This window comes from Balaenoptera musculus, chromosome 20 (genome assembly GCF_009873245.2).
Source record: "Balaenoptera musculus isolate JJ_BM4_2016_0621 chromosome 20, mBalMus1.pri.v3, whole genome shotgun sequence".
NCBI lineage: Eukaryota > Metazoa > Chordata > Mammalia > Artiodactyla > Balaenopteridae > Balaenoptera > Balaenoptera musculus.
In genome coordinates this window covers 33,408,274-33,427,685 of record NC_045804.1, presented here as the reverse complement: position 1 = coordinate 33,427,685, position 19,412 = coordinate 33,408,274, and the positions used below count along the sequence as shown (strand labels likewise).

Sequence of the window (19,412 nt, the reverse complement as noted above, 5' to 3'; positions counted from 1 at the left end):
TGCTTCTAAATGACCCGGCAGGTCCCAACTTGGGGACAAGGACATGCGACATCACTCAAGGATCCAGCCCATCACCCACTGGATGAGCCTCACACACCTGCAGTCAACGCTCCGGGACCCAAGTCAGAGGGGAGGCCCCGACACTGAGAGCTTCCTTGGGAGGAGATCTGGTCTCTGAACACACAGGGAGTGTGCAGTGGTGCCAAGAGTCCCAGACGGGCCTGGTGAGCCCGGGCCAGGCCAGCTCAACTGGCTGCATGCTCTTCGGGCCTTAGGCCCCTCACTCCCGAGTTCTTTCCTTCTGACGCTGGATGGATGATTTATGACCCAACCCCCCACGTTATCTCATCAGCAGTGATCCTCGCCAGTGCATTCAGACTTCAATGTGCATACAAATCACTGCGGATTTGTCAAAATACAGATTCTGATTCAGTACATCTGGGGTGGGGCCTGACACTCTGCATTCCTCACAAGCTTGCCAACTGCTTAGTAATTTTCATAAATTGGATCAACTTAAAGGAACAAGGAAAGGACTTCTTAAAGGAATTCTATAGTAATCCTTATTTAAAGCAAATAAAAACTCATCCTTATATTTACCAGTCAAATCAATCCAGATTTTTCAATGATGAGGTTTGTCTAAGGTGGCAGCAGGGTAGAGTGGGGAGGACTCAGGGCTGGAGCCAGAATGACACGGGTTCAAATCCCTGCTCTACCCTTAGAGCCATGGACTGTGGAAGTCCCTTCACGGCTCTGAGCTCTACTGTCCCCCTCTCTACAATGGGACAATGACCACGTGCATGCAAGCTGCTGGCACGGTGCCTGGTGACCGCCGATGTCCTGCTGTGGATCACAAATGCCCCTGCCTGGCCCCTTTCTAAATGCACCCCGAGCTCTCAGCCGGTGAGGCGGGCGTCGCCTCCGACTCCTTGCAGATGGGGGCTGAGCCAGGCCTCTGAGGGGCCTGGCAGGTCTCTGTCAATTCCCACCTGCCTCCCTGCAGCGCCGGGAGGCCCTGGGAGGCTGTGCTGGTGACTAATCAGGCAAGTGTCCCCGCTGCTTCAATCAGGGCCCGCGGCGGGAGGGACGTGTCGTTACTGCACCAGCGCCGGCTCGCTGAGTGTCCGGGGAGGAGCCCCCTCGGGACGGTCACCAGGCGGCCCTGCGTGCGCATCCGTGTGTTTACTGTAAGGAGCCATGTTTGCGCCGCGCTCTGACTGTGCCAGGTCGGAGGACGCGGCTGAGTCTCATCGGTCAGGCCCTGAGCTCCGGTGGCAGCCTGCTGCCCCCGTGCCCCTTCCTCACCTGCCTCTGGGGGGTGGGGGAGACGCCTGCGGCCGACAGGGACCCCTTAGAAGCTTGGCCCTTCTTCCCAGCTGGGAATCCGGCCCCAGGCGAGCCTGTGTCCTTTGCCCTTCTCTTAGGAGAACTTGGAACCACCCAGGCCACAGCACGGCTGACTGGGAGGGGTGGTCAGTGGCCTTGGAAGGCTGTAGCCCAGTGAGATGACCCTTCAGGCCTCTTTCAGCCTGGAGAACGGGGAACAGCCTACTGGGTACAAATGGTGAGCTCTGGACCTCAGCTTTCTGGGCTTGAAATCTGCTGCTGCCACTCGCTGGCCATGTGGCTCTGAGCAAGCTGCCTAACTTCTCTCTCTGCCTCACCTTGCTGATCAGTCAAATGGGGATGATAATTAGTACCTACATCAGATGTGGGTGATAGTCAAACGACATACATAAAGCAAGCACTCAGCAAAGCATGGAGTTAGCTCTCAAAAATACTGGCTGTTCGTGGGATCTCGTGTGGGAGCACCAGGTGGGGCTCTCTGCCCATCCCCCTGCCACCACCGCCACGGAGGCGGCCTCTGCGCTGGCGGTGGGGGTGTGTCAGTTCCTGCGGTCCCGGCTTCCCTGCTCCTCTGCAGCCAGAAGCATTCGTGCCTGCTGCTGGCGGTCCTGGATGTCAGGGAAGGGCCCTCATTTTAACAAATGTCCAGGAGATTCACCAACCAAATTAGATGGGAAATGGCTTTGGGAATGATAATGTGCCTCACTGTCACGTGGTCCCTCACCCAATCCTTTATTCGTTACACAATTATTTGTACAGGGCCTACTGAGTGCCAGGCCCACGAGGACTGGGTTAAGGACCAGAAGAGCTGGATTCGAGTCCTATCTTTGTGACTCATCATCAGTGAGACCTCTCCTCTCTGTGAACGTGAGAAAATGGTAGCTCCAAGGACTCTGTGGGGACGGAGAGGGGGGTGGTGGTCCCCGCAGCTCTCCGTTCCTGCCCAATTCACAGAGAGACTGTGAGGCTTCCGGGAGATCTGTCTTTACAGTTTCGAACCACAGTCCAGTTTACACAACACTCCTACGTACATTCTCACAACCGCCCCTGTTTCTGCTTGGCAGTCTTTGAGTTCTCAGTCTTTCCGATCTCTCATTTGAATTCTGTCCATAGCACAGTTTAAATTCGTTTCCTTTTCTTTGGGCCTCAGAAGTAGAAACCAGTATCACAGAATCCAAATCAATTCAGGGTTCGGGCTTCTCTACCAATGCACTTCAAATTCCACCCTTCGGAGGAGGGGAGCTTGCCGGAGAAGTCCTTTCATCGATGGTGATGTGGACCATGGCAAGAGCTAACGTTTATCAAGCCTGACCCTGTGCTTTTGCTTGTGGTATCTCCTCCAGGCCCCAGCCACCCCACGAGGTGGTCATCACAGGCCGTGTGACCAGCAGTGACCCGCTGCTGCTGCCTCCCAGCACCTCTAAGTTCCCCTTTAGGGCGTGTACCTGGTGGGGGTGGGCTGGGCGCCTGCAGTGACGCCTCCATGGGCTTCTGTGCTCCTGACCACTCCACCCCCAACCCATCCCTCTTGCCTGCTTCCATTTCGGCTTCTTCTCTTAAAAACAACTACCAGCCCCAGATTCGAAAGAAAACAGAAACCTCACGCTTTGCACACAGTTACCTGCACCTGCCATAGTCGGCCTCCACCTGAGTGGAAAAGAAGGTGACAAGTGTGAAAGACTGGGGACAATGGCTGCAAACCTCTCTGCCTTCAGGCCAGCCCACCGGTTACCTTTCTGGGGCTGAAACTCTTACCTTCTGATTGTCCCCCACGTCATCTGGGGATTCGCCTCCCCACTTCCAAGCTCAGACAATCGTCTGTACAGTTCACCTGGCAGCCACTACCTCAAGGCCTGTGCTCCTTCACTATCTGGGTGGCCCTGGGGCATATCCCCTGGGCCTCTGTTTCCCCACGGGAACAGTGGGGAGAAGAGAGCCCTTTCCCACTTTGTGTCTCAGGCTCGTTGCCAAGCCAGTCAACAGTGAAGGGCCTCACATACGCATTTGTGGCAGCACAGCGAGGCCTCTTGCCAGTCTACACCGGGCCTTCCCGATGAACCGTTCCGTTAAGTCCTGCCAGGACAGGCACGGAGGCTGCCAGCGCCCTGGGCTGCCCCCTCCACTCCCCGCTGCCCAGGCAGCCCTCAGTGGAGTCCGTCAATAGCTGGCCTGGCTAGGAGAGACAAGGTCTCCGGGCACTGGAAGCAGGTTTCCTTTTAAGCCTCCTGTCTCTCTAGACCTGGGTTATTCCTACACACTTATCTCCCCTATACCGTTTTAATGCCTGAGCTGACACCTCCATACCACAGAACGCAAAGAAATAGTATTTTCATTTCAGATGCAGATGATGGCTAGGAACAATACGAACAATATTATTTTAGTGCCCTGGGAAAAAATTAGCAAGTCAAATATTGAATCAGGCCTGTAGCACCACATGCTAAGCAGATTGCTTTGATCTTATCCATGCTAAAAGCTCTATTATTTAATTTAAAGTCAGTGAACACATATCGGACCAATATACAACATGTATGTGAATGCATGTTTCAGAAGCAAAGGAATGTTTTGACTAAAGGAAGAAAATATCAAAGTTACAGCTGCAAGTGAACACAAATTTGCCCTCCCTCTTCTCTTGGGGCTGGAGGTTCTGCTGGCCAACCAAAATGTTTTGGCTCTCAAGGACCTGCTTATGGCTCCGGAAACACCTGCTGAGCTCCCATTTTTTTCTGGAACCAACAAGGAAGGGGTTTCTCACCCACCTACTCAATTTGAAGAAGGGAGTTTGAGACTTCAAGCCGGCATGCATGAGCTGCACATGGTATGGCGCCCTCTGGTGGCCATTCCTCTGGGAGGCCTGCTGGCCCCCCAAACTTCAATGATCCAACCCCCTCCCTGTTGAGGGTGCCCCGCCCGGAAAAGGGACTTTAAAGGGCCAAAAGGAGGCCAAAGCGGATAATCATGAGGGTAAAACTATCTAGCTGATCGGAAGGGAAGAACGTTAATTACCCAGCAGGGCCCAAAGAGGGAGAGAATCTTATGAAGATAAAACTTCATATATAAGATAGACCCCCTCAAAAGCCAATCTAAACAGCAAATGCATACCCTAAGCCAGGGGTCAGCAAATTACAACCTGCAGGTCAAATCTGCCCCCCGCTCCCCCGCTACCACTTTTGTAGAGCCCAAGAGTTGGGAATGATTTTTTACATTTTTAAATGGCAATCAATCAATCAATAAAAATTTGTGACATGTGAAAATTACATGAGATTTCAATTTCAGTGTCCCTAAACAAAGCTTTATTGAAACACAGCCCTGCTTATTCATGTATATATTGTGTGTGGATGTTTTGTAGCTGGACAGTTAGTTGTATGGCCGGCAAAGCTGAAAATATATCCTATTTGGCCCTTTACAGAAAAAGCTTCTCAACTCCTGCCATTCACAGAGCTGAATTGTTAGTCTGGTCCCTACGCCCACCCTGCCCACCTTCTAGCATGACCAGGCTGCAGCAGTCTGCAGGACAAGGGGTGTATACGGGGGAAGGGAGGCATCATCACATTTCAGCGCAACCCCTACCAACTTACCATTTTATTATTGATTTCATGGAAATGAATCTCACAGACTTTCTCCACAACGTCTTCATTCTCAAAAGTGACAAAGCCAAACCCTAAAGGAAAAAGGAGGGGAAAAAGACAGAGAGGAGAGGTGAGTTCAGTTCCCTTTGGCCCGCACGTCTTTCTTTGATGTCCTGTGGTGGTGACAGGTTCCTGGGATGAGGGCAGATGGATCCCTGGGAAGCGCCTCCAGCTTGAGGAAACGATTTCTAATTTGTACAGAGCACCCTTCCAACAGTGAGGAAAAGTTAATGATTTCACCCCCCAGGCGGCGGGCGCCTGTGGCTTACATTTGCCCGGAAGCAAACAAGAAATTTACTTGTCTGTTATTTACAAGGGTCAGAGCCTGCGGCTCATGGCAGGAGGCAGGCGGGTGGGGGACGACCATGGCGGATCACCGCGGGGCCACACTTGCCCTTTCCGCGATTGAATGGCCAGCCCTTGGGTCGGCCTCCAGACGGAGGTGGTTATTTGTCCTTTTCTTCCTGAATTACTTCCTCTAATACCTCATCAGGACATCCTGAGGCCTGGAAGAAACTATTAAAAGTTTCAGGCCTCTGTTCTGCGTAGGCATCCTTTTTCTAGTGCTGCTTCAAAAGCTCTGTGGATTTGGGGCAGTTTAAGACTGTTTGATGCCTGCTGTCAGCCCGTCAGCTATGCACTGTATTTACTCGGCTGGAGACCGGCTTTGCTAGACAAGCTGCACTGAAGAATTTTGGCAGGCGCCCGCTGCTCAGCATCCTGAGTGCCTCTCGCTACCCTCCTGCCCCTCGCTTTCTTCTCCTCCCGCCCCCGACTGGGTTCCAGCACGCTGCCCCATCTGTGACCCCACTCGGTAAGCACCGCTTTGACACACAGACCCACTCACAGGATGGCACCCTGCCTTGGATGAAACAGGATGAAACGCAGCTGCAGTGAACACATGCAGGCGCAGAGACAGCCTGAGGGGGAGGCAGCAGACCTGGGTTCCAGTTCTGACTTTGCATCGAACTTATGTGTCATCCTGGGAAGCCCCTTCCCCACTGAGCCTCAAGGTTTGAGACTGGACTCTGGGTCCCCCCTCAGGTCACAACCCAAATCTCTGCTATGGACTGAATGTTTGTGTTCCCCCAAATTCATATATTGAAATCCTACGCTAACGTGATGGTGTTAGGAGGTGGGCCTTTGGGGGAACATTTAGGTCATGAGGGTGGAGGCCTCATGAATGGGATTAGTGCCCTTATACAAGACATGAGAGAACCTGCTTTCTCTGCCCTCTGCCATAGGAGGATACAATAAGACAGCCGTTTGTAAACCAGGAAGAGGGCCTTCACCAAAAACCTGACCATGCTGGCACCCTGATCTTGGACTTCAAGCCTCCAGAGCTGTGAGAAATAAATTTCTGTCGTTTGTAAGCCTCCCAGTCTATGGTACTTTGTAATAGCAGCTCCACTGACCAAGATACTATCTTCCGCAAAGATATGAGCCTGACCGAACACAAGTCTGGGCACACCAACCAGGAACACAAAAATCAGAACGGCTCTTTTTGTATTATGATAATTAGTGCTTCCTGTCAATGAATACAAATACAGATGCTCCCTTTTTAAGCTTTTGTGTCTATTCTGGGCCCCAGAAATCCCAGGTGGGGAGAGAATCTCTCAAGACACTCTTTTCTCCAACCTCCAACTCTACCACCCCAACCTTCTAAGGAACAGCAGGGAATAGGGAGCTGAGGGCACTGCACACCTATATTACAGCTCCTGCAGGATCTAGAAGATTCCTCGGGAAAGGAATGGAAAAGGCCACTCCCTGCTCTCAAACAATTTCTAGTAAAACAGAGGGCTAGGATGACCACAGAATCGGCAATCACGATCCTTATGACGATATGTAATTTATTACCACACACCAAATACCAGGTTGGTATTCCCAGCCTACACAGCCCATGCCCAGCCCACTACAGACATGTAAGGCTGGAGGTCAGACCTGTCGTGAGGGGCACAGACAAGCGTTCGCTGCACAGGGTCAAAGTTGGCAAGTTTCTCCCAGTTTGGTCCTGGACAAGCTGGGTCTTTGGACACAATGATATTTTGTTTAAAATGAGGCCCAGCAGGAAACCTTTCACTAGGTTTATACACCCCCTCTAAAGCAGGTCCCTGGAGAGAGAGCTACAATGCCGACCTTCTCTTTGGCCCTTGGTCCCGTGTGTTATGTGCAGAATGGGACGAGACCACACCCAGAGGCAAGTCTCCGAATGATTTCTCTTTGGGCTTTGCTGTGTTGGCTCCCCAAGCCCCCCTTCAAAGGGGCCTGAAAACCACGGGTTAAACTCTCACCCAGGCAGGGACCCTTGCAGCACACGGAAGGGGACTGGCATTGTTTTGGTTAATCCCCTTTCTGGCCACCCTTCTAGAGCCCAGATCCTAGTAGAAGGGATTAAGATGCAATACCTTCAAGAGGTCCTCCCTCAAAAGGGAGGGTGAGGTGGCACAGCACAGGATGCAGGAATCTGCTAGCACTGGCTTCAAGGACAATGGCTGGGCTGGGGCCTCATTCACTCTGGGTCCCCAGGATGCACAGAGCCCCTAACACACAGCAGCTGGTGGCTGAGAACGACAGAACGAGCCATTTCTGCTTCTCTAGGGCCTGAGCATCTCGCTAATCTGCGTCACTGCCTCCCCCTCAAGACTGATTCAGCCCTTCTCTGGGCATAAACCGGCTCCCACCCCTGCCAGGCATCGTGGAGGACCCCGAGACCAACAAGGCAACATCCCTCTTCTCAAGCAATTCGCTCTCTAATAGGCACAGGTCAGAGGTTCCCACTCAAGGGGAGCATCTCTCCTGTGCAGACCGCACCCCTCCCTCTCGAGGGAGACAACATGCAAACCCCTAAACGAGCCAGGATGGGCCAGTTCTTAGGTAGGGAGAGAACCCCACTGCTAATTAGGGTGAGTGCAACGGGTTGAACAGTGGCCCCCAAAAGGTATGTCCATGTCCTAACCCCTGGAACCTATGAATGTGACATTATCGGGAAAAAAGGTTTTTGCAAACGTAATTAAGTTCAGAATCTCAAGAAGAGATCATTGTGGATTTAGGGTGGGCCTGCCACCCAATGGCAGGTGTTCTTAAAAGAGAGAGGAGAGGTAGAAGTGAGACATAGAGGGGAGACATCCACGTGAAGACGGAGGCAGAGATTGGAGTGAGGCAGCCACAAGCCAAGGAATGCCTGGAGCCCCCAGGAGCTGGAAGAGGAACGGCTGTCCCCTAGAACCTGCAGAGGGACCATGGCCCTGCTGACAGTTTGATTTCAGACTTCTGGCCTCCAGAACCGTGAGAGAATAAATTTCTGTTGCGTTAAGCCACTCAGATGGTGGTAATTTGTTATGGCAGCCACTGCAAACTAAGACAGCAAGGGTGCAGGTTACGGCAGCCTCCACACAGGTGGGCAGGTCCCACAAGATTGCTCCAGCCAGACCAAGCATGCGCTTTGGATGGAAGGCAGGAGAGTGTGGACGAATGAGGCAAACCCATCCATGCCACCGGGAAAGAGCATGAGTCAGTGCCGGTCAAGGGCACCCACCCAGGAGCCGGAGGACAGTGGTTTAACGTCACCCAGTTGCTGAGCACGTACTTGACCTGCAATAGCACCCAGGTAAGTCTAGTTACCTGGAGGCCACGGGTTGAGTTCCCCGCCAAGGAAGCTGCTTTTCTGCTGTAGGCCACTCCTCCCTGGTCCACCGTGCAATAACTATCTGAACTACAGGCCCAACACCACTCAGGACTCACTGTTGCCCCAATTTCCCATTCCCTGCCACTGCTCAGAGATGGGAAGAGATGTGGCAGAGCTGGCAGAGGGGAATTAAAATGCAGACTGTTGCACTGGGAAGGGAGGGGGCAGGACTCGCGGCGTCATTTCAGATCCGGACTCCCTGCTGGCCCCTTCCCTAATCCCACAGGACTCAAAATTCGAGTATCACAAAAATGATTTTTCTGATCAAAGGAGAGAGCCCGGATTTGAAGCCTATGTACCATGGATGCATCACAATTCAGCGATGTCAAGACTCATTTGCAGCATTTTAAAGATCTATATCGTTTCAACAGCCCTGTCTGTTTGGCCCAAATAGAGAAAACAAACTTGAATATGTCTAAAATATTTATTCATTCCATTTGAAGAAAGCAAAGAAGCAATGAAACACTTAACTATCAATAAATGTTATTCCTGAACATATAATCATTTTTATGTCACAGATGCATTATCATTTACAATGAATTAGCAACTCAGTGGCGAACAACCCCCCCAAAATCAATTAAACTGAGGAGTGAAGGGCAGAACAAGGAAGTCAGAAATCTAGGAGGGATGCGGTAGAGGGCGGGAAAAATCCTTTTTCGGCATCAAAGTCTTTTTCATTTTTGAAATTAATTTTTTATTGGGTAAAATATACGTAACATAAAATTTACCACTTTAACCATTTTTAAGTGTACAGGTCAGTGGTATGAAGTACATTCACGATGTTCTGCAACCATCGCCACTATCCATCTCCAGAACTTTTCACCATCCCAGACTCGAACTCTGTACCCTGTAAGCAGTAACTCTCCCTTCCTCCCTCTCTCAGCCCCCAGTAACTATTCTACTTTCCATCTCTATGAATTCGCCTATTCTAGGTACTTCGTGTACTTGGAATCATACAGTCTTTGTCCTTTTGTGTCTGGTTTATTTCACTATGCATAATGTTTTCAAGGCATCAATCTTTTGAACAATCTGCCGAATGTACAGCTCCTACATGAGGCTCAGGGAGGTTGAGTATTCCTGAGAAGGAGCGGGAAGGACTGATTATTTCCCTCTCATTTTTTTCCAAAAGAGAGCCTCGCAGAGAATCAGAAATGGAGTCTCATGAAAGCCCATCAAGCAGAAGCATAGCAGCCAGGTGGGAAGAAACACAATTATCCTCGCTCAAAAGCAAGGACCAGGTAATGAGCTGTGCGCCTTAGGAGGGTCCCTTCACCTCTCTGGGCCTCACAGATGCAGGCAGAACCAGGTGGGGTGCATGGGGGGGGGTCCTGCTCTTGTCCCCACCAAGGCAAGGACTTTGATGCACAGTGTCTACGGGGGCTCCAGCTCCACGAGGGCCCTTTGGGGTGCCCCTGTGAACACCCCTGCCCAGTGTCTCATCTCCCTTGGTCCTAAGGAGGTGCCACCCCAGAGCCAGAAAACACCTCCCTAGGCGTTTAAAGTCACCAGCCGCCATCCAGTATGGAGACGAGCCCTCGGGGCTGAAAACGGGGGGCGGGGGGGAGGGGGAGTGTCAAAAGGCCAAAACTTGGGGGACAACAGGCTAGAAACCCTCTCAACTTGTCGTCAGCAAAATGTCACCTGCCTGGCCTCTCACAAAGTCCCCACCTGAACTGCAACTGCGCTTCTGAGGGGCCCCAGGAGTCAACAAAACTGGGACGAAGAAGGTGGTGGGAAGGCTAACCCCAAACAAAAAGGGATTTTAAAACGGATATAAATAGGGTAGCCGTTGACAGCGAGCATTTAAAAATGAAATTCTACAGCATTCTCCTGAATGAAGCTCTTATTGGAAACTAACAAGTAAGCTCTACTTAAGAGATAAGCACTTAACAGTCAAACCTTTTTTCCCTCTTTTATTCAAATGAACTAAACTGAATACTCATCTGAACAATACAAAGCTATGAAAAACCACACACACACAGAAGAGAAGTCTGAAAACAAGATACCTCAAAATTAAAATGACCTGCTCCAAAGGCAGTCACCGAGGAACATCCAACAGTTAACTTACAGAGAATTCGTTTTTAGGTCAGTGAGGGAAAGATGGGAACGGCCTTCTCCTAGCCTCAAATATAATTTTCGTCTCTTATCATATAGGTCCATGAACACTAATAGGCAATCACACAGTCCCTAACGCATCTTCAGTGAAAATCAATGCAAGTCAGGAGTTAACACACTTGGTTAATGGGGGAAAAAATGAGAGAGAAAAAACCCCAGACTGTCAGGTTTATTCTGAGTATCCCATGAGGAACTTAAGGTATGTGTACGCAAGGGTATTTATAACCCACACAACCTCCCTCTCTTGCTAATAACCCAGTGTTGGGGGAAGCGGCAGCATCCCTGGGCTGCTTCCAGAGTAAATACGGCATCCCTGGGCTGCTTCCAGAGTAAATACGAATCCCTTGGGTCTGGGCGTGGGGAGCACTTTCTGGTTTCAAAATGCTTCCCCTACATCATCCTCCCTGGTCCCCAAGGCAACCCTGAGAGAGGCAGGGCAGGCTCCTGTGTCGTCATTTCGCTCGACTGCACAGCTAAACGCCTCATCCATGCAGGCATGTGGACCCTAAACCAGAGCAGGAGTTGAACCAGGAGTCATACTCGGCTCCTTTCACGACCCCACCCTGCTTTTCTGGAGAAGGTCATCAATCAGGGCCTGCCCTGGATCAGTAAGTGTGCAAAGATGGATTGGAGGCCCTACAGTCCTGGGAAGGTGAGACCTGGGCCACGAGCATGGTGGTCTGTGGGTTTCAGCACAGAGTCAACCCCCGGTAGCTGTGTGTCCATTAGTAACACTTCACCTTGGGCTGCCCTCCATCCCCAACTCAGAACATGTCAGGGCCACTTCCATGGGCTACAGCAGGTTTGGCAAATTGGTTTCATCTCCTTGGAAGGGTTATCCTGGAGCCCTGGATGGGGTCTGAGGGCCCCCCTACATGGCGGGATGGGGTGGCTTCACATGTCCCTGGGTTTGTCCTTAAGAAAATATAACTCAGAAGACTGATCTGTTCCAAGAAAAAAATGAGCTGCCTTTCCAAAAGAAAGGACATGTTTCTGATGACTGATCCCCATTTTGGGATACTCACTGCGTGTTACCTGGACATCAGTGAAGTCCAGTCTGAGCTGCCATGACTTTCCTGAGCATCTTCAGATGTTAGATACTGGGCAGGAGGGGTGACGGTCCTGGCTGTGCCTGTTCTTACACCCAAACGCTAATGTGGATTTCCATCAGATAAGCATGTCATTTCCCACCAAGCCAGGGATGGGATTCCTTCAGTCATATCTACTGTCCGGTATCCTAAAGGTGGTTGTTTATTATCAGTCCACATTCTAATAATAATTATAAAAAGAGAAAGCTTACTGCATGTATTGATCAGCCTTCTTTAACTCAGTCTTCACACCCGACCCTCGCCAAGTAGGATGATTGTTCCCACTGTACAGACTGAAGAACTGAGGCCTGGGCAGCAGGGGAGGGGGGAGCCTATGTTCGTTCTACCCCAGCCCCCTTTCTTCATATAAAGGTGGGTTACTCTAAATCCAGCATCTGCTGGATTCTAAACGTGTCCCACAACCTGGCTCTGGAACCCCACCCCATCACCTTGCTCTGAGAGACCCTCTACAAACCGGGCGACAGCCCCTCTGCCTAATGACCCAGCAGGAGGGCCAGGAGAGTGGGGGAGAGACGTGCTGTCCGGTCCAGCTGAGTGTTCACTCCTGGGTGTGTGTAGCTGAGCCCTTCTACATAAAGGCAACTCAGGGGACACCGAGGGTTTTCACAGTGACACCACAAAGATGAATTTTATAAAGAAAAACAACTAGAGCATCACCTAAGCTAGTCTAGCCAAGGATGGGCACAGGGTAGGGACTCCTCTGAACGTTTCCAGACCCCAACCATGGAGCTGCCAGAAAACGGGGCTGGGTCATCAAGCAAGATGCTAGTAGACACCTCTTGCAGCAAACTGGCTCTCTAATGGGTCAGCCACCCTGGAGGGATAAACAGAGAAGCACTCACGTCCCTGGCCTTATAAAGAACAAAGAACAGGGACAGGCACACTGACCCGCGATGGACACAGGACTCAGCCTCAGGGCTGGTGGGAACAAAGGTGTGTGGGCCAGGAGGCCATCAGAGGCAGACGCTTGCTACCACCCTCCCTCGTGGCTGGCAAACGAGCCGGTGATGGATTGGATGGTCTGCAGACATCCCTTCTCAGCACAGTCCTCTCTCTGCCCCATACCCTTCCTCCTCCCTGACCTGGAGCCAGCAAGCTGCCTCTTTGGGGGGTCCTTTCTGACCTGGCCTTTCCTCCCTGCCACGTGCCCTTCAGGGTGGCACTGCAGCCCTTCCACTGTGGCATCACTCATGCACCTGCTTCCTCGTTTACACCAGTAGTTTGGCAGCTGGTTGCTGTAAACGATAATAAAATGCCTTTCCAAAAAATGAAGGAATGTGACCAGACACGCCAGACATCATGATATTAAAGCCGTGTCAATTAATTTCTCCCCCTGCTTGATAAACGAGCCCCATTCCATCTCTTAATAATGAGGAGAGAAACAAGAAAAGTTGACACTTGGTTTAATTTATTTTCTCAACTTGCCTGATCATATTTCTTTCTGCCTTGCAGAGCTGGCTGTGGCTGTGGGGAATTATAAGTGGTTGGCGTGCAGGCAGAGACTGGATTGGTGTGAATCGACACGGGTCTCTCTATCCCCACACACCGCTTCATCAGGAGGGGAAGGGACTCGGCGAGCCAGCTGGGACCTGCGCCTCTTCAGCCACCTTCGGGGGCCAGGAGAGTGGAGGCGGGGCAGGGCGGGATCTCAGGTGTTGGGGACCCGGAGGACAGCAGTGGCACTCTCAGACTCCAATCTAGTGCTGAGGAACTGCTCGACACTGAATTCCCTAAATTAATACTAAGCTAGGCTGGCGGCATTTGCCAGAGGGGAGCCAATTTCTCAACTGGAAAGATGCTTTTCTTTCCCTTTCAGCCCGAGGATGCTCTAACCAACACCTGACCTTGAAATGTGAGCATCAGCCTTCTAAAGGTCAGGTGCCAACCGTGAACCAGCAAGTGTTTTTTTAAGGCTTCAGTTACAAGTAAGTTTTTCATACGACCACCATAAGCTCAGGATTATTTATTGAGGCCCACAGACCATAAACCAAGTTGGGGGTACAAGTGAAGTGTGCTCCTAAACCAGTGCTTCTCGGTGTGGTCCTTGGGCAGAGTCTTCTGATGGGTGAGGGGCTTGTTAAAAATGCACATCCCCAAGCTCTGTCTGCCCCCTAATGTGGGCGCTGTGGGTGTGGCCCAGGAATCTGCATTTTAACGGGTTCTCTGGTGATTCTGATGCCCACCCAAGTCTGACTCTGCTTTATGTTTCCCAATTCAGGATGAGCCAAGTGAAGACCATTTGGTAGAAAAGAATCCAGAACCTTCCACTGGAAAGAGAATCTTCAGGCCCCCCTTTCACATGAAGGGGGAGACTGAAGCTGTTCTAAAAAGGCTCTGATTTCTCTTTCATGGAGAGCGGGACCTCGCAGCCCCAGGGGCAGCCCTCATCCAAGGCAGGGGGAGATCGGGGCAAAGACGAAGCTCCTCTCCCCCCCAGACTCAGGAAAGGACTGGAAGCCAGTTCATACTAAAGTGTAAATGACTGATCTTGCTTCTACTCCCAGAGGTCATGGTGGTTTACTCAGATCAAATCCTTATGTGAAAGCAATTAAGCTCTACTTTAGAATTCCAAACAGGCATTCAGGCGGTGGGAGACGTTTTTTTTTTTTACTGATGAGGGGCACCTCCCTGAGTCTGTGAAATTATATGAGTGTATAGAGAGCTTTACAATGAGGGGGAGGGCGTGTCTGAAAAAACCACCCAGGAAGGAAGAAGGGAGGAAAGGACAGAAAGAGATTCAGGGGCAGGTGGGGCGGAAGGAGAGAGAGTGATATGGCCAACCACCCCGAAACCATTTTTCTAAGAGAGAAATCTGCCATGAATACTGATAGCGTGATTTGAAAGTGCCTGCGGCTACAGCGGAAGGGTGTCTCATCCCAGACTCTTCTTGTTAACCGAGGGGGAAAAAGCACCTGTGATTCAGGCCAGACAACCCCAATCTCATTTCATTCCGAGCGCGCTCCATAGCAGTGATTCTGTGAATGACACTTGTCAGGGCAGCAGATTAGTTCACAGACCTATTTTTTGTGCGTGGTGTTCCATCTTGGTAGGGAAAATAGTCAGTTCTTGGCGAGAGAGACACATATTACTGCTGTTAAGTGCCAATATAAACTCTGGGACGCAGTGGTAAATTCACCAAATTAAATCGCTAGACAACTGGCTCGGATCAGGACCCCGGCAGAAAGTGCCAGGACGGCAGCGCGGGGGCGGGCTGACGGAGGCTGAGGTCGGGCGCAGCTGGAGCAAGGGCTGCTCTGGAAACACAGGGCCTGGGGGGCTTTGGCGGGCTCCACCGGCAGAAGCGCGTCCTTCAAGGCTTCTAGACCCTGGGGCTTTCTGAGCTCGGGCGAGATGGGGCACCGGCTGGAGGCTCTTACCCACTGAGGTGGACATCTGGTTAGGACCCCCGGGCTCTCCCCCAAAGAGTGGGTTTTGAATCTGTCCGCTTTTCGGACACTCGCCCTCAGGCCCCACCCACACAGTGAGCCTCCTGGAAGCTTAGGGTGGGGTTTCAATCCACCTTAATGCCCCTGCTGAGGCGGGGTAGAAACAGGCTTAGACTTTGGAGCCAGGTGGATCTGGGCTCAAATCCTGGCTCCAGCAATGGCCGGATGTCCCACTCTGACCCTCAGTATCCTACCCTCTGTGAGACGGAAATTTAAAAAATCTACCTCACCAGCCTGGAGGCTGCCTTGAAAACACCTGTGAGGGGTGAGCTACCCTCTCCCACAATCAAGAGACTTTCTATGGCTTCTCCCCTAACCCAACCTCTATCTCCACAGTCACCTTTACCCTTTGCCGTGAACCTCACTTACTGAAATTCATTTGACATTGACATGTGTGTCAAAGAGATGTTCATGGTGCTTTGCCATCATGGTGGGAACGGGATTCAAGACAGGGAGAGTTAAAACAAGTCACATGGTCAAACTCCCATGCAAACTTGTTACTTAAAAGGACCCTACATCACTTTAGGTTTAAAAAAAAAAAAGGACTGATTTTTGAGAGGCAGGCCCTGTGCTGGCTGAGCATGGCCTTCACCCTGATCACTGAGGCGCCACCAGAGCCTCTGTGTTCGCTCCAGGGTCAGGAGTCTGTGCACCGGCTGTTCTGGAGGGGGTGCCCTGGTATCCTCGAGGAGGGGACATGAAGGAGACAGAAACAAAGGGGGAAGGGGACGCCGACAGGGACAACAAAACCTGTGCTGCAAGGAAGGAGCAGGATCAGTCCGGCACCCCGTTCACCCCAGGATGGAGACAGGACCCCTCAAGGGAGCCCAGTCATCTCAAGATGCCACCGCTTCCCTCTAACAAGTTCTCAAGGAACAGTTACTGGCCTCAGAGAAAGTTCCAAAACTCCATCAAAAAACCACGACTTGGAAGCAGGTTCTCAGCGCCACCACAAATTATATGACTTTTATGATGAGGTATGTTTTCAGAATAGTCCCAACCGACAGAGCCCTGGCTGGACGCCCGCTTGGCCCGCCACCAGCTCCGTGCCCCCTGCAGAGGGGTCATTTCTGCCCACATCGCCAGGACTCCATCCGGCCGGGCTGCCCGTAAGCCTGCCCGGAGTTTGGGGGTAGGTAGCTGCCCACTGAGGTGCCTCTGCACGAGACACACACGCGTACCCACCGCGGGCTGGGGGGCTGGCCTCTTTTCTTTTTCTGGCTGTAAAGGAACTGTTCTTAACCTCTGGAGGCCAGATCTCTCCGAGAAGCTGAGACCAGCAGCCCAGGCAGCCTGGTAGCGGGGGGCAGCTCCGTCAGGGATGGCTCCTCGGCTCCCCAGACAACAGCCCGGGTCGGGAGAGGGAGAAGGATGGGGAGAAGCAGGGGCGAGGGCAGCACAGGCTAGAGGCTGGCTACTCAGGGTGTTCCACCAACCAGCAGCACAGGCACCTGGGAGCCTGCTGGAAATGCAGAGTCTCCAGCCCCACCCTGGCCCTCTTGAATCCGAATCTGCATTTTAACAAATCCCCCAGGTGATTTTTATGCAAAATAAAATTGAAGAAGCACGGATCTGGAACACTGATTCTCAACAGTGATTCTTGCATCAGAATCACTTAGGAAAAATTTTAAGAATACCGATGCCCAGGCCCCATTTTCAGAATTGAGTTAGGTCTGGGGTAGTACCCCAGCATCTGTATGTTTTAAAATCTTTCCAGGTGATTCAGATGTACAGCTGGGTTTAAGAAACATTGGGAAAAGGAAAAAAGCATAATGCTTAATTTTTATTTTTCATCTAAAAATAATTTCAGCTTCACAAATACTTAATATATGGAGTGAATGGTCCTAGTGCCCTCATACATCCAGACGTCAGAGAGACATTGTCTTGGATGGTATTTTATAGACCCCTGGAGAGAAAAAGGAAACGCTACAGTGGGGGTGAGGTCAGAGTGGCACCTCATTTAGTTACCTGCTGCAAGCGTAGCCGGTACCCAGTGCTGTTCAGGTGTGACCAGGATGTATAAATGGATGTATAGATTATGTGATCTGGCTTTAAGTAAAGGAACCCTTGCAAAATGGACAAAGAAAACCAGATTGGAGATGATGCTAATGATATAAACCTTGCCACTACCAGAAAACAGCGAGCTGACCCTACTCTGCCACTTAGCAAGACTCCTCACCAGCCACTTCACACCCCCAAAATGTGTTCTGATCAGATGGGAGAGCAGCCGCTGAGTGAGTGAGAAAGAACCCGCTTTTCAACAGAAACTTGTGCTTTAGAGAAAGCACTTGGAAAACAAATGTTTGGAAAATATTTTTGTTGTTCTGTGATTTTGTTGCTAAAAATGATATGACTGGGTTATGCACAAAAGTGCTTGTATCCGCATACTTTTAAAACTTGGAAACAGAACTGTAAGACTCATTTTTTTTTTTTTTTAAATGAACATTTCAGTGGATCTTGAACCCATTTGTTAAAAATATAAAAATGCAACACTTGATTAGTTTGCATGAAAAACTGATTGACATCAGGGAAGATGGAAATTTACAAGCTGAATTTCAACAAAATCCTTTGCATAATTGGAGGATGGGATTGAAAAATTAGTATCATGATTTAGTCAGCACAGCAAATGTGATTCTTCCACTGAGATCTGTATATCTCGAAGTGTATTTTTCAGTTATGACAGGTATTAAAACCAAGTATCAAAATAATAAGCTAAGCTCAGAATCCAACCTTTAGAGCTGAATCACAAAATGTTATTAAATCAAGAATTTTTAAAAAGCATATTCAATCATACTGCTCTCACCAAAAATTATTTTAATTATTAATAAATAAAATTCTAAATACGGCTTATATCAAATGTATCTCATCCTATTATATTCCTATTTATATAGGTTTTATAATATATATGATATATTAGCATAGTAGTACATGTATATAAATTGAAAATTAAATAAGACATATTGGGGGTTTGTGTGTTAATTTTTTTTCTGCACAAAAATTTTGAAGATATAGAATTTAAAAAAAATTTTTTTTTTTGAAGACTCCTGCTCTAGAAGGAGAAGGTGGGGCTGTATGCCCTGAACACTGTTTGTGAAGTCATCCCTTAGTTACAGACACTACTAAAGCCAGAGGATAGGGTGGGAATAGGTACCTTCAGTGCCTGCCAGCTGGTGTGGACCCCTCCGACCCCCAAGGAGGGGCCTGCAGGTGGGCTATTCATGGGACTCAAGAACCTGCTAATTCCAGGATCTCCTGGGTCCTCCTGGCTCAGAGCACAGAATGCTTAGAAGGCATTTTGGGGGTGCATCCTTCAAACTGAGACCCCTCCCCCATACGTTAATGGCAGCAATACCTGAACTCTTCTCAATAAATCTTTCATAGTGTCGTATCTTCATTAAAATTTTATTCTATTAGCATTCTGAATCCAAACCACTAAGTACATAATTGCTAAAACATGTGTTAAGCGACGACTTAGGAAATGCCGGTTTTATCATATTGTTAATTAACAGAAAGTAGGATTAATACACTCACAGATCATTAGGAGCATTCAGTTCAGTTTCAGCAGCTCTTCAGCGGGTGGGGGGTTGTTGGTGGGTAACCCTGGGAATTGGCAGCAAGGGCGGAAGAGTTCTTTGTGGTTTACCCTCAGCCCTTCTGCAGGTTCTACGAGCGTGTCTGAGAGAAACTCAAGAGACAGGATATCAAGGTCTATTTTGCCCAAAGGAAATTATTGTAAGATCTGATACCACTCAGTGCAGCCTCCTCGAAAGGGCAGATGTGGAAGGGTTTGGATGGGGAGGAAGAGAAAGAGCCACACATCCATTTAAGTCAGACCAGTAAGATTCCATGGACCACTGGGGAAGGTTCAAGTCTTGAACCCACGGATGTGGTTTAAATCCTGGTTGTGCAGCATTACTGGCTGCGTGATTTGGGACAAGCCCTTAACCTCCTTGACCCTGGGTCTCCACCTGAAGAAAGGGAATAAGGATGCCCACCTCAAAGGGCTGGCATGAGGATTAGATGAGATAATGCCCACTCCTGGCATCATCCCTGCACAAGCCTGTAGTTTTCATATAAGGATTTTGTA

At 50.1% G+C, this 19,412-nt stretch overlaps 1 protein-coding gene across 9 annotated transcripts in view; it reads right to left on the bottom strand.

Annotated features, from left to right (window-relative positions):
* The window catches only part of MSI2 (musashi RNA binding protein 2), a 393,232-nt gene that overhangs the window by 70,267 nt on the left and 303,553 nt on the right, over positions 1-19,412 (bottom strand). For all 9 annotated transcript variants that reach the window (XM_036835933.1, XM_036835934.1, XM_036835930.1 and 6 more), the window contains exon 8: positions 4,920-5,002. In XM_036835933.1, coding sequence (XP_036691828.1) covers positions 4,920-5,002 — 83 coding nt within the window. The remainder of the gene's footprint in view (positions 1-4,919; positions 5,003-19,412) is intronic.